Here is a 14,498-nt window from a genome sequence, read left to right on the forward strand (position 1 = left end):
TCAGGGTTTCTTCTCCTTTATCTTTTCCTTCACTTTTTGAGGCTCGTACTGGATCAGTCGCAGAATGTCCTTGTTGGCCATGGTTCCCTCAATGAATTCTTGCTCTGTAAGTTTATCTGTTCATGGGGGGAAAGTATCAGTCAGAACTGGCTGTCTCAAGCTGCAGAGAGTCTGACATCCAGTCAGCATGCCTAGTCGGTGTGTATTTGTTGTGAACATATTGAATACTCAATGTTTCCAAGGGTCCCCCCAACCCCTCCCCAGATACCCAACTTCTCTCCAAGATCCTCAGACTTCACTATGAACCAGAGACAAGATCAGTGTCTGGCACTGCACAGGACCCCAAGATACCACTCTTGTGCTATGTGTCTCTTCTGAGAGGCCAGTGCCCCTACCTTGTTGACTATTACATATTTAGATAATTATCAATAATAACTATTACTGTTAATTGGTGTATGTTCAATATTGCCCCAAGTCTCATGCCTCAAATTCTGGAAGAACATCTACAGAGCTGAGCAAAGTCAAATGACATGGAGGGCAGGCCCAGGGTCTTGGTGGAGGAACCACTTCCTCAGGGAGCAGGGAGTGAGAGTCAAAGGGACTATGACATGCCAGGGAAAGGCTGGCTTGTGGAGGGTCTCATTGGTTCTCATGGTGCACAGGCTATTCCATGAGTCCTGGCTGGGATTCCTTCCTATGCATCCAGCCCCATGTCCCCCAGCCTGATTTACCTCCTCGTTTGGGATCAGAACTGCAGGCGAACCTTGCTCCCCCAGCTTGGCCCAGCTTCCCAGTGCTTTTACTAGATACCTACTGAATTCAGTTGGACTCAGCTACATGCACGGTACTGAGCCCCTTCTCTTTATTATGTACCAGATACCCCTGTGCTTGGAGTTGGGGTCTTTGCAGGAGGCAGAAGGTGGGGTGTGGCAGAGAAGATAGCTAAAGTAAAACCTCCCGAGGAAGTTCCTAGTCTGGCAGGAAAGACATTCTCATGCAGAAACAACTGTATAATGAGACAGATGTTCCTTTCCGCTCGTGGTTGTATGCTCATAGTGCCTAGCACATAGTAGGTGCTCAACGAAGTGTTCATAGGCTGAATTCTGTTTCCATTGGCTTAATTCCTGGGCCTTGGGGGGCAGCCTTAAGCCCTTTTGGGTTAGGATCCAGGATGGTAGCCTGCTTGAGTCTGGATGGTGATGTTTGGGTTTATACTCCCAACTGGCCCTCCAGCCGCACACGGCAGCCCAAGCTCTCACCCTCAGAGTCTGGCACTGTGGTGGCGAGTCGTCTCCAGATGGGCCACGGGAAAACGCAGCCACCTGGCCCAACAGGAGCAACAGCACCTGCTTCTGCAGTGCTCAGTTGGGTCAGTTTTAAACACAGGAGGGATAAAGGTGCTGGGAGACGAGGTGCCATTAGGGCTGGACTGGGGTGAGGTAAGGGATGTGTCTGGGAACAGAATCTAAGGAAGTGCTCACATTCAGGTCCTGTGAGCACAGAGTGGGCGCCTGAGATGGGTGCCTGGGCACTAGCTGACCCCACCCTGGCTGCCACCCCAGTGACTCTTGGACTTCATCTTCTGCCTGCAGCTGAGTAAGTACGGCTGGACCATCTCTACCTGCGCTTGGTTAGATCCCGCTCAGGCCTTTCTTCTTGAACCCTGGTTAGAGAATGTCCCAGAGGTCACCGAAGGGGCCAAACGCTAGCCCCTTAGATGTGTGTGAGACATGCCGTGTTTTATTCATTGAGACACTTCAGATTTTAAGCATCTCGATTGTTGGCTTCTCTGTGAAAATAAAATCAAATCAGATGTCATGACACCCGTAGGCTCCCTATGCCCACGAGGAAGGTTCTGGAAACCATCAGACCTCTCCGCCAGCTCCCCTCACTTAGTGAGGCTGTTTGTTGCTGTGCCCATTTTCATCATTCTGACCCCTGTGGTTTGCAGCCCCTCACCGGACACCAGCTCTTCCAGTCAAGGCCATGAGCACCCTGGACAAAAAGCTCCGGTTACCAAGTTCTAGAATCCATCACTGCCTTCAACACACTTTCCACGGGCTGCTTCCCGTCAAACACTGAACAGGACAGGGGCACCAGACAGCCCATTGGGGATGTCCCATTGACTGTGTCAACATCTTCCTGCTGTTGAGGACTAGACTCACCCTCCCTTCCTTCTTCTCCTCTCGCCCTGACAGGGGTCCGATCCGCAACGACAGTCTGGCAGCTTGCCCAGCCTCCTCCGGCCTTCCTCCCAATACATCCCAGACAGTCTAACAGCAATCTAACCCTATGTTAGTGGTGCTTTTTTGAACCATCCAAAGTAACCTACCAGAGTAAACTCAGAGCAATGTAGATTCCACTGACTTGGCACTTGAGGCTAATTTAGGGCGAGGCTGCGCTGTGGTTTGTCCTTGTTCTAACTCAGCGGAAAGCCTTTTTAAAAACAAGTAAACTGTGGTGTCTAAAAACAGGCTCCATTTGTATACCAACGGCTAATGAGCTTACTGCCTTCACGCGTTGCTCTTCCTTAAATGTAGGTTAACTTTGTTATTGAACGAACAAACAAACGAAAAACCCGTTATTCTTCAACAGTGCTCTGTGTTTCAGGACTTTCCTTCTCCCCCGTGGAACCCCAAGTGGCAAATCAGCTCTGGGGTGGCAGCAGAACTGGTCCCTGCTGAGCCCTCTAGCCATTCCCCCCTCCCTCAGACGCCTGCAGACAGCTCTGGGTGCATGTCTGGCAACATGAGCATCCCCCTGGGTGCTGTGACTCAGAAGAGAGGGTCTCCTTGGGGTCTCCCCGAAAGAAGCCTGAGACTGTAAAATCAAATGCAATGAAGAAAAAAAGGGATTCACCATCATCTTTCTTTCCAAAGTACGCCCAGATCTTCTCAGCCCGCTTTTCTGGTGTGTTCTCATCATCTGGAAGGAGCTTTACATCCTCAGGACTGATCATTTTGAAAATTGCCTGTACCGGACGGAGAGAAAGAACTTGTTAGGAAAGCCGTCGGGGGCTGGCAACCCTAGGAACACCCATGCCTTACACCATGCGCACGAATCTACTCAAAATGGACTAAACCATTAACTATAAATCCTATAAGGGGAACATAGGAGAAAAGCTTCCTGATGTTGGTCTTGAAAATGATGTTTGAACGAGTGGGATCACATCAAGCTTAAAAAACTTGTGCACGGCAGAGGGACAATGAATAAAATGGAAAGGTAACCTATGGAACAGGAGAAGTTATCTGCAAACCAAATATCTGACAAGAGGTCAATATCCCAGATATACAAGGAGCCCCAACAACGCAAGAGCAAGAGAACAAGTTAACTCCATTTAAAGAATGACAAAGAACCCACCTAGTCACTTCTCCAAAAAAGACATATTGAATGGCCAAAAGGTTTACCAAAAGATGTGGAACATCATTAATCATTATGGAACTTCATATCAAAACCACAGTGAGCTGTCACTTCCTATCTGTCAGGATGGACACCATAAAAAAAAGATAAGAAATAACAAGTGTTAGCAAGGGTGGAGAAAAGGGAACCCCTGTACACTGTCGGTGGGAACGTAGATTGGTACGGCCATGGTGGAGAACACATTAGGGACCTTGAACTACCTCCACCACAATGTCCCTTTCTCAGTGCCAAGTGGCCTAGGGGAATTGGCTGTAAGGCAGTGATTGCAGCCCAGAGGCCCAGGTCCCATCTGATCTACTGAAGCAAAGTTCCTGGGGAAGGGTGGGGGTCGTCTGCATTGTTTGAGATTCTCCTAAGGGATAGGAAATAAGGGGAAGGGGTGAAAAAGACTTTTACTTCTTCTTTTGTATCTTTCTGTTTGAATTTTCTAGTCATATAGCCACACTAGTTTCATTTTGATAAAAAAAAAATGCAAATGAGAAATAAAAACTTTGCAGCGAGAATCCCACAGGACCACTGAAGTTGGAGTTTGGGAGCCACCACCACAGACCCCACAGCCAACAGGTTTTAGATGGCTTCCTCCGTGTCCGGCAGGATTGGCTTATGGTAATAATGGCTAACACTGGTTGATCACTTATGTGCCACTGTCCTGAGCATTTTCACACCTAACCCTCACAGCAGCCTTACAAGATAGGTCTTATTGGCCTCATTTTGCAGATGAAGAAACTGAGACAACTTGTCCAAAGTCTCCTCCAGAGTACAGAGATTCTGACCCAGGCGATTTCGTTCTAGAACTTGCAAACTTTGTGTGACTTCAGAGTCTTCTCATTTCCCTGTTGCTGGAGAGCACAGGCAGGTGAGGCTGAGGAAGGGGAAGGGATGACCTTTACAAAGGTCTTCCCAAGGCACAGGAAGCCCCTCTCTTATTCTCGCCCTCAGAGAGAGATTCAGAGAAAGGCTCAGCTCTGGGCTAAAGGATCTGCCTCACCTTGTTAAGGTGACCCTGATCTGGGGATCTAATGAAGAGGAGGGCCTCATGCCACCTGCAAAGAGTCAGTCTTTGACGCCATCTTCTTCTCTCTTCCTTTTTTTTCCCCCTCTTTCTCCCTTCACTCTCCTCCCCAGGCCTCATCGTTTAGGTATCTCTGGAGACTTGGTCCTCATCCCACACCACCCAGAGACCACTCGGCCAACCCAGAGGACCTTGCTCATCTGACAGTGCAGTTGCCGCACGTCTGCCCTTAGCAGGAGACCCAAGCTGAGCTCGGAGGGTGACCATAAATAAAAGCTGCATGCTTTGCTATTTTATTTATGGTTTCTCCTAATAAGGGTGAAAAAATTCTGCAAATAAAAGCCTGATTACAAATGCACACAAAAAAAATGATATCAAGTATGAAAAATATTCTCCCTTTTCACAGGAATGGAATTAGAAAAACAAAGCACCATATTTCAGCACATAATCATGACCACCACATTAACACACACACACACACACACACACACACACACACACACATAAATATTCTGTGCATCTTCATCTTGCACCAAAGAGAGTTTAGTAATAAACGATTCTAAAGTAATACTGGCACATTTATTTTAAAAAGGAATTCATATAATAGTCACACCCCACTTTTTTTTTTTTTGCAAAAAATTTAGACATAAAACCTGTGATAATTATGCCCTGAAATATAGTAAGTGACATGGGGCAGGGGACTAAAAAAGGATAAGTAAAAATATAGTCAAGGAAGGGAACTATAACTGATATCATAGGAAAAAATGAAACACTTTAATGTTCAAAAATATAGGAAATGTTTAAATAACCTTAAGACATTACCAGAAAGTGGAATTGTCAACAGCAATTAAAAAATGTTTTTGAGGGCTGGAGGGTTGGGGCTTAGTGGTGGCGCACTTCACTTGTGTGAGGCACTGGATTCGACCCTCAGCACCATAAATAAATAAGTAAGTAAGTAAATAAATAAATACATAAATAAAGGTATTGTGTCCATCCACAACTAAAAGTAATTTTTAAAATGTTTTTGAAAGAACTAAAATCAGGATATTATAATAATGCATGCATACCAATGTTTATAGCAGTATAACTCTACAACAACCCAGTTAAGGAACCAGCTTAGGTATCTATCAACAGACACATGGAGAAAGAAAGTGTGGTACACACACACAATGGAGTTTTACTCAGTCATGAAGAAGAACAAAATCATGTCATTTGCTGGTAAAGGGGACAGAACGGGAGAACACTGAGCTGAGTGAAATAAGATGGACTCAGAGAGTCAAAGGTTGAATGTTTTCTCTTCAGAGAGAAATTAGAAATTACGAAGTATGGGTGTGGCGCCTTATGAAAATGGAAGAGAAAACAGTGGGGTAGAGGAAGGAGAAGGAAGGGTGAGAGGAGGGATGCAGAAAGGGAGGAAGAGCAGAAGGAAATTAACCAGACTCTGCCGTGTGCATCTATGAACACGACACAACGAATTCCACTTTTTATGCAGAAAACTGGAATGCACCAATTAAAAAAAAAAAGTCAAAAGGAAAAGAAGGACACTAAGATGAATGTAAAAAAAAAAAAAAGATGTTTTTGAAGACTGTGTAGTGATACATAAAATGCTCTTGATAAAAGAGTAACCAAAAACGTGCGGTAAGAACCATATGTGAATATGTTACAGTTCTCAAATAGCCAAAAATGATACAGATAAAAGACTAGGAAGGCATAGAGTGATCATTTAAACAGCAGTTTTCTCTGGATGTTGGGATTAGAAGCAATTTTAACTTTCTTTTGCATATGTTTCTAACTTTCATGGGTTACTTGTACATTAGATTAAAAAACATATTTTCAAGACACCTATAATATCCACAGCACATGACTTGATCTAGGGTGATATGGACAGAGGGAGAATTCATGCTGAGAAATCTGTGGAGGGCAGGAGCCTATGAGGAGCCCAGGGTACTTACTGACAGTAAGTCTAGAACACGGGACAGGACAGAAGCTGAGGCTCAGGGCTGCAGAGGCTCTGGTGGGTGGGAGGACGAACACTAGGAGCAGGATCCAGATTTCAAACCCCGCCCTCCAACTGGGACCTGTTTTTACTTCATATTTGAAACATGGTGTGTGCTTAAATCTGATCCTTTGTAGAATCTGAAGGTGCACTGCTGAAACTTTTGAATGAGATTCAATGAAGAAAGGGGAGGTGGGGGAAGAAAGAGAGGGATGGAGGGAGGAAAGAAGAAAAGGGAAGAGGAGAGGAAGGAAGGAGGGGAGGAAAAAAGGGAAGGAATACTGGAGTGGGGGAGGGGTGCGGGAGAATTCCAACTTGAATGCTTGGAAGCGCTCAGATTTTTCTAGAAAGAAAACTGAAGCTGTGGGAAAGTGTTCGGCCCTCTATTCCCATCAGCCTGGTGGAGACCCTTCCCTCCCTGCTCTTGCAACAGGTGGCCTGGATCCCCTGCTCCCCGATCGGACCCCCCCCTCCCACACCAGCTGCAGCAGCAATAGCTGTGACAGGGACTCAGCCACCATGGGAAGGGGAGAGACCGACCATGACAATCTCCAGCACTTCGCTCTTGCTGATGGTCCCATTGCCGTCCACGTCGTAGAGGGAGAAGGCCCATTCCAGCTTCTGCGTGGGCTTGCCCCCAGTGGTCATGTGCAGGGCGACCACGTACTCCTTGAAGTCCAGGGTTCCGTCGCTGTTGGAGTCGAAGCTGCGGAACACGTGCTGGGCGTAGGCCTTGGGGTCGGCGTCGGGGAAGAATTTGCCATAGATGCTCTCGAACTCCTTCCTGGAGATGCGGCCGCTGGGGCACTCCTTCAGGAAGGACTGGTACCAGGCACACAGCTCCTCCTCTGTGAACTTGGTGTTCAGCTGCAGATCCTCCAGGATCTCCTTGGACAGGGCCCCGCTCTTGCTGTTCCCCATGGGTGAGGGAGAGTGGGCGCCGGCTGGGCAGGTGGGTGGGACGTGCCTGTCCTCCTGGTTGTCCGGGCTCTGTGCACTGTGAGATGGGGACTGAGATGCTGGCGGATTAGGAGGATTAGGAGTTCTTCCCAGTCCTTGGAGGAAGGAGGAGGGGACACAAGGCTGGGGGCGGGGGCGGTGGCTTTCCAAACCATCCGGAGATTAAAAGAGCTGAGAGCAGGCCATCCATGCATTTTAGCCTCCTGAAAGGTAAAGATGGGAGGGTAAAGATCCTCCGGACCCTAACTCCAGCCCTGGAAGAGTTGATGGTTGCTGCTTGTTTATGCCGCACTAACTCCTGCAGGGGCAGGTAGGGCACCGCGCACTGCACCTTATAATGTTGTGTTTAGCAAAGGGGCTCAAGCCAGCCTGCTTTAAATCCCCGCTTTGCTACTTAAATAGCTGTGTGACCTCGGGCATGTTTTTTAACCTCTGTCGGCCTAGGATGCTCTCCTAATCCCAGGCTTGAGTCACGTCTTGGCTTACATGTCACCTTCTCAGCAAGGCCTATAGGAACCACTCTATTTCTAGCCCCATCTCCACTGGCACACCCCACATTGTGCCTCCACCAGAATGAAAGTTCCAGTGCGGGGAAGAGATCTCATATTGCTCCTGGTGCATCTCCGTTGACAGAACAGAGCCTAGCAGGTTTGAGCCCTCAGGAGATATTTCTTGAGTGAATGGGCACAGTTGTGTCTGTCTCATTGTCATCATGAGGCTGAAATGAGTCGATAAGTTGGTCACGCTTCAAAGAGACCAAACCCTATCACGGCAAGCGATGAACACCTGTGGAAGGTCCCTGGCTTAATGATGGTTCCACTTGCAATTTTTTGACTTTACGTTTGTGCAGAAGTGTACCCAGACAGACAGCCATTCGGGCTTCCACCTTCAATATAGTATTCAATAAACAGCATGAAATATTCAACACTAGCCAGCTTCCGCCGTGCGTGCCTGCCATCCCAGCTACTCAGAAGGCTGAGGCAGGAGGATGGCAAGTTCAAGGCCAGACTGGACAACTTAGTGAGACCCTGTCTCAAAATGGAAAATGAGAAAAGGACTGGAGATGTGGTTCAGTGGTAAAGAGACCCTGGGTTCAGTTCCCCTCCAGAGGTCTGGGGGACAGGGTGGGAGGAGGAGAGAGATGGGAGGGAGGGAGAGAAGAGGGTTTTACCCAAGCATAAGAAAGATGTTGTGTTCGCCAAAAACTAAAAAATAAATACTAAAAAAAAAAAAAAAAAAAAAAAAAAAAAAAATTCTCTCTCTCTCTCTCTCTCTCTTATTTTCTCCTGACCTCCTTTCACTTGCTCCTTTTTCTCTGTAAGTTTGGCTGTAGAAACTAGATTTTTCTCTTCTACAAGGCAGGTCATAGAAACTAAAAATATACTTCCATCTTCTCCGGCTTTTCTGTCTTTTCTGGCCATAAAGAAACCCCCTGATCTACCTTATTTGATAGTAGATCATAGACCTCCATTTCCACAGGTGCCCTTCCCACACCTGGGAGGGAAGGAAGCTGTACAGAGAAGCCTAGAAGAATCTGGAGGGACAGGCCTGGCTGAGTTTCTCCACCTCGTATATAATGACATTTCCATAGAAACCCGAAGGGACAGGTGTAGAGGGCTTCTGGACACATAGAGGCACTCAGGAAGGTGGGCAAGAACTCACCCATGTGCCAGGAGATGGTGTACCCCAAATCCACAGAGATGGAAGCTCCTGTGGTGAGCCTATCCAGAACTTTCCCTGAGTATTTCTTCCTCTGGCTGCTTGTACGGATCCTTGGAAATATCCTTTATAATAAACAGGTAAACCAAAGTGTTTCCCTGAGTTCTGTGAGCCACATCAGCTAATTAATCAACCCTAAAGAGGGGGTCTGGGATCCCCAATAGGTTTTAGAGGCCTCAACCTGAAACTGGTGCATGAAATGGGGCTTTCTGAGGGACTGAGCCCTCACCCTGTGGGACCTGGCATTATCCCCAGATGGACAGTGTCCGAATTGAATTGGATTAGGTGGTGTCCAGCTGGTGTCTGCTGAAGAACTGACCTCTTGCTTGATGGTGAGGAGAAATCCCCACACATTTCAGGGTCACAGAAATGACCTGGGTTGTGAGTGTGTAAAAAAACTAAGTTTGAGGGTTTTTTTTTTTTTTTAAAACCAGTGTTGCAAGATTTTTTAATTAGAGATAAATCAGATTTTTAAAAATGTTATTGACATATTTTTATTTTATTTTTGGCAATTAATCCAAATTTTTAGAAATCACAGTGTGGGCCAAACACAGTGTTTCGGTGGCTCAGTTTCAGCCTGCTGGTTGCTGGTTTGCAGCCCAGCATGGCGCTGGGCAAAGTACACAACAGCGAATAATAGAGGAGGTGGCCAGAGGCACAGAGCTGGCATAGGAAGGCCCCACGCCACTGCAGCAGCTCAGGTGTGAGCCCAGGACACCACAGGACCCTCATGTGCATGCTTGTCCCGGAGTTCTTGTCACCCAGAGTGTATGTCAGCAGTGTTTTCGGCTTAGCTGAGAACATTAGAAGGGACACATTGAGGCATATGGGAAGGTGGACAGGAACTCATCCACAGGCCAGGAGGATGGTGCCCCCTAAATCCACAGATATGGGGTTCTACATGTGAAACCCCAGCATGGCCTCCTAGGATGGGAGAGCTGTCTCCTCCTTGCTAGTGGACAAGTCCCAAAGTCTCCAGGCAGGTAAGTGGGATGTGCACCCTATTACCTAACAGAGGGATTGGAGGGGAAAGTAGGTCCTCACTGCTGGGAAAGGCCACCTGCCAGGTCCACTGTTAGCTCTCCATCACTGTGACAAAATGCCTGACATACTCAATGTAAGAAGAGGAAAAGTTTATTGGGAATCATAATTTTCTTTAAAAAATTTTTTTTAAATATTCACGACAACGGAATGCATTATAATTCTTATTACACATATAGAGCACAATTTCTCATATTTTTTAATATGAAGTATGTTCACCACAATTCATGTTTTTATACGTGAAATTTGGGTTTTTTGCATTACAATTCTTATTACACATATATACCACAATTTTTCATATCTCTCTATATAAAGTAGATTGACACCCAATTTGTATCTTCATACATGTACTTTGGATAGTGATGCCCATCACATTCCACCATCCTTGCTAATCCCCTGCCTCCTCCCTTTCCCTCCCTACCCTCTTCCCTATCTAGAATTCATCTATTCCTCCCATGCTCTCCCTCCCTACCCCACTATGAGTCAGCCTCCTTATATCTGAGAAAACATTCAGCATTTGTTTTGGGGGGGATTGGCTAACTTCACTTAGCATTATCTTCTCCAACACCATCCATTTACCTGCAAAAGCCATGTTTTTATTCTCTTTTAATGCTGAGTAACATTCCATTGTGTATAAATACCAATTTTTTAATCCATTCATCTATTGAAGGGCATCTAGGTTGGTTCCACAGTTTAGCTATTGTGAATTGTGCTGCTATAAACATTGATGTGGCTGTGTCCCTGTGGTATGCTGTTTTTAAGTCCTTTGGGTATAGTTTTGGAGGCTTCAGTTCACGATCAGTTGGCACCATAGCTCTGGGTGGCAAGGCACACATCACAGTGGAAGGGTATGGTGGAAGAAGCTTCACACACACAGAGAGAGAGAGAGAGAGAGAGAGAGAGAGAGAGAGAGAGAGAGAGAGAGAAAGGGCCCATGATCCCAACACCCCTTCAAGGTCACACCCCCCAGTGATCTAACCCACTAGGTCTCTCTCAATGTCCTACCACTTCCCAAGGGTGCCAAGGGCTGGGGACCAAGCCTTAAGACATGGGTCTTTGAGAGACACTTCTCCAAACCAGAGCCCCCACCTTGACATTGCTCAGGAAGAACCTAGAAGGTCAAGCACGGAAGTGCTGACCCGTCCCTCCTGCACATACCTCCTGATGTGGTTCCAGAGTATTTCCCAGGGAATCTTCATGTGAGGAACGAGTGTGTGCTTGTGTGAACTCAGTTTTTCCTACAAGTTTGGGAGAGAAAGCTATTTCTTAATAAGAGCCGATTCTCTTCTAGACCTTTACTACAGCAGGCATTTGGTCTCAAGAGTAGTTAGAAACAGGACAGTCACCAAACCTGAAAACCAATCAGCCCACCTGCCCACCCCAGGATGCACATTGGAATCATGTTCACATGGAGATTCCTTGTGGCCTGATGCAACCCTGAGGAGTAGAAAGAGAGCAAAACCAGGGGCCTGGGGCCCGTGTTCTATGCCACAAGTGGGAGGTGATCAGAAGAGCCTCTGGGGTGCCATCAGACCTGCGCACAAGGCAAGGCCAGTTGTCACAGGTGAGAAACGGAGGCTTCAAAAGGCAGGTCTTCCACTGTGGGTCACACGGTTGCTAAATAGCAACCTGGAGAGCCCAGGTCTGCCAGCTCCTGGTTCTGGGCTCTTTAAACTACAGCTCCCTCTTTCTCCAGGAGGCTGAGGCGGGCAGAATCTCCATTTCTACAGGCGAGGAGCTGGGGCAAGAGGTTCCATGGCCCTGGGGTAAGTGGAAGTCTGCCCGAGCCCCCAGGCTTCCTGTCCCCATTCCAGGGGCAAAGAGGAAGGAGCTGGAAGCATCCTGGTACAGTCCACATTCTTCAGGTTTCCGTACCCAGAAGGGGCCCCCACAGGAGGGGACGGGGCAGGGAGGGGGCTGCAGGCAGCTGTGTTGATGCTGCTCGGAGTGAGGGGTCATGACCTGGAGGTTTGTTTGAAAACCTGCATAAACATCTTCTATCAGAGGGAGAGCTTGTGCTCCTTAGCCAAACAAGTTGCTGGAGATGATGTATTGTGAATGGATTTGTTAAGTCTGAGCTGAGGCCGTAAACTCTCCCGGTACCCTAAAGACCCCTGGCTGCTGTTATTGGGGACAAGGCCCTGTCTCCAGGCAAAGAACCTCCAATGTGTGCCTCCCCTGGGCCACCTTGCCTGAATCAAAAGGAGCAAGTGCTGCCCAGAGGCTGGACCTGTCGCTCAGAAGCAGGAGCTCAGCCTTGGCCTCCTGTAAAGCTAAGGACAAGATGACTGTCCTGTCCCTTGGCCTGGAATCAGGGACTTCAGAACGTTTGCACAGAGAGGGCAAAAGGGAATGGGGAGAGAGTCTGGGGAAGAATGCTCCCCCCCCTGACTGTGGCCATCATCCTTTTGGTCGCTGGCATGACAAGGCTTGGAGTCATCCTTAGCACATCTCTTCCTGCCACATGTCTCTCCCACCTGTCAAGACATTGCCTTGGTTCTACCTTCCCTCTAGGACCTGACTACTCTCCTCACCCCCATGGTGAGCACCCCTGCAGGGGATATGGCCTTTCCCTCCTAACAGTTCTTCCTGCTTCTGCCACCGTCCGGCTTTGCATGTGGCTGCCTATGTCCCCCAGAGCCCTGTGACAGCTAGCATAGCCTCACAGCTCCTGTTACATCCCACCACCATTTCCCTGAGCTCACCTACTCTCTTCTTGCTCCCTCTGCACCAGCCACGCTGGGCACATTGACCTTGGTCATTTCCTTTGCCTGGAATAATCTCCCCCCCACCCAGCAACCTGCCAGGATTCCTCTTGGGTCTCCTTGCTTTGTATCAAATGCCACCTTCTCAACAACCCTCCTGGTTCATATTGCAGTGTACCCACCCTCACCCTGTTGTTCCTTTTTTCCAATCACATTTAACATCTTCTGCACCCCCAGGAGGACACAGTTACCAGGTCTCTGGGTTTTATCCGTCCCTGTCCACTACACATTAGCTGCATGAGTGCTCTCAGAGCCCAGAGCAATGTCTGGCATAAAACAGATGCTCCATGATTGTTGAATGAATAAATGAATGGATAAAGGGGGGGAAATAATTCAAGAACCAGCAGCCCCAGAGGCAGAAGGGAGGCTACGGGCTAGAACCCACAGGGGAATGGAGGTAGAGCTGACAGTGTAGTCTACATCTGGGCATCAACATCCAGGTACCCTTCATCCACCTGCTAGATCATCAGGAGTCAAATAATCACCAAGATTACTGAGAGCCCTGCAGGAGTGCTGAGGCCAGGCACACAGGAGGAGTGTGGTAGCCCTCGAGGAAGAAGGGTCACCCGGCGGGACCCAGTGTCTCTGGACAGTTTATTTTACATGGGATGAATCTAAGCATCTCAAGTGTACACCCAGAACTGAAGGGGGGGTGCGGTGGAAATGAGATGGTATTGAACTTCCTGAAAAGGCTTTATAATAATGCAGGGCGATTATATATAGCCAACACGTTCGAAATTTAAACTTTAAATTTAAACATTTAATTCTTCAGCTTTAATACACACAAATGCTATTATGGGGGAGGGGTGGGTGGGGAGGGGCTGGAGAGGGGCGCGTTACAGCCTCCATCGGGATCAGAGTGTCAACAGTGTTACTTATAAATTATATTACATCAATTTTATTTACTGATCTAGGCAGCCAGAGGGTGGAAGGATATACAATGGGAAGTAAACACATTCATACAGGGTGGGGGGTGGGGTGGGGGGGTAAGGAATGCTGGCAGGAGACACAGCTTTTTAACATCAAAAAATGTATAAAGTATTTAGCAAAAGTTACAGAAAACAGACCAAACAAGCAAGTTTGTTTTGTTAGAAAATTCCGCTTTCGCAGGGGTTTGCTGATGTGCTGTGAAGGGCGTGCCTCCCGTCATCGCCTTCCTAAGGGAGAGGAAAGAGTTGCAAATTTGGGGACCATCTCCCAGGATGGCTGGAGACCCTTGGAATGTCCGTCTCTGGGCCCCCCGTGGCTGAGTGGGATCCGCTACTCCAGAGCGCCCCTCTGCAGAGGGAGCCGAAGGGACGGAAGCGCCCCATTGACAAATGAGTACACAGAGGTCCAGATGGGGGTGTGTGAATAGGCTACAGGATAAAGGAGGTGGCAGGGCAGGGCTAGCCCTGACTCTTCCTCTGGTACTGTAGGCTTTCGTTCTCTGTCCCCATGAGAGAGCCTATTGGTCATGACCATTTACCTTCTACCATTGCAATCCACTAGAAATTCCTCTGATAACATACAGGAATTGTGTGTTTTATCATGTACGAATGTCCCCGAGCACCACCAAGGGAGTCCAAAGTTCTTCACCCCCACC

At 47.8% G+C, this 14,498-nt stretch overlaps 1 protein-coding gene across 1 annotated transcript; it reads right to left on the reverse strand.

Annotated features, from left to right (window-relative positions):
• Positions 1-7,349, reverse strand: Rcvrn (recoverin). The gene is made up of 3 exons (XM_076871518.1): positions 6,969-7,349; positions 2,860-2,971; positions 1-116 (listed from the first exon to the last, which is right to left on the reverse strand). The coding sequence occupies exons 1-3, from the start codon at positions 7,347-7,349 to the stop codon at positions 1-3; spliced, it is 609 nt and encodes a 202-aa protein (XP_076727633.1).
• Positions 7,350-14,498: the final 7,149 nt, after the last annotated feature.

This window comes from Callospermophilus lateralis, chromosome 11, assembly GCF_048772815.1.
Source record: "Callospermophilus lateralis isolate mCalLat2 chromosome 11, mCalLat2.hap1, whole genome shotgun sequence".
In the NCBI taxonomy this organism is placed as follows: Eukaryota; Metazoa; Chordata; class Mammalia; order Rodentia; family Sciuridae; genus Callospermophilus; species Callospermophilus lateralis.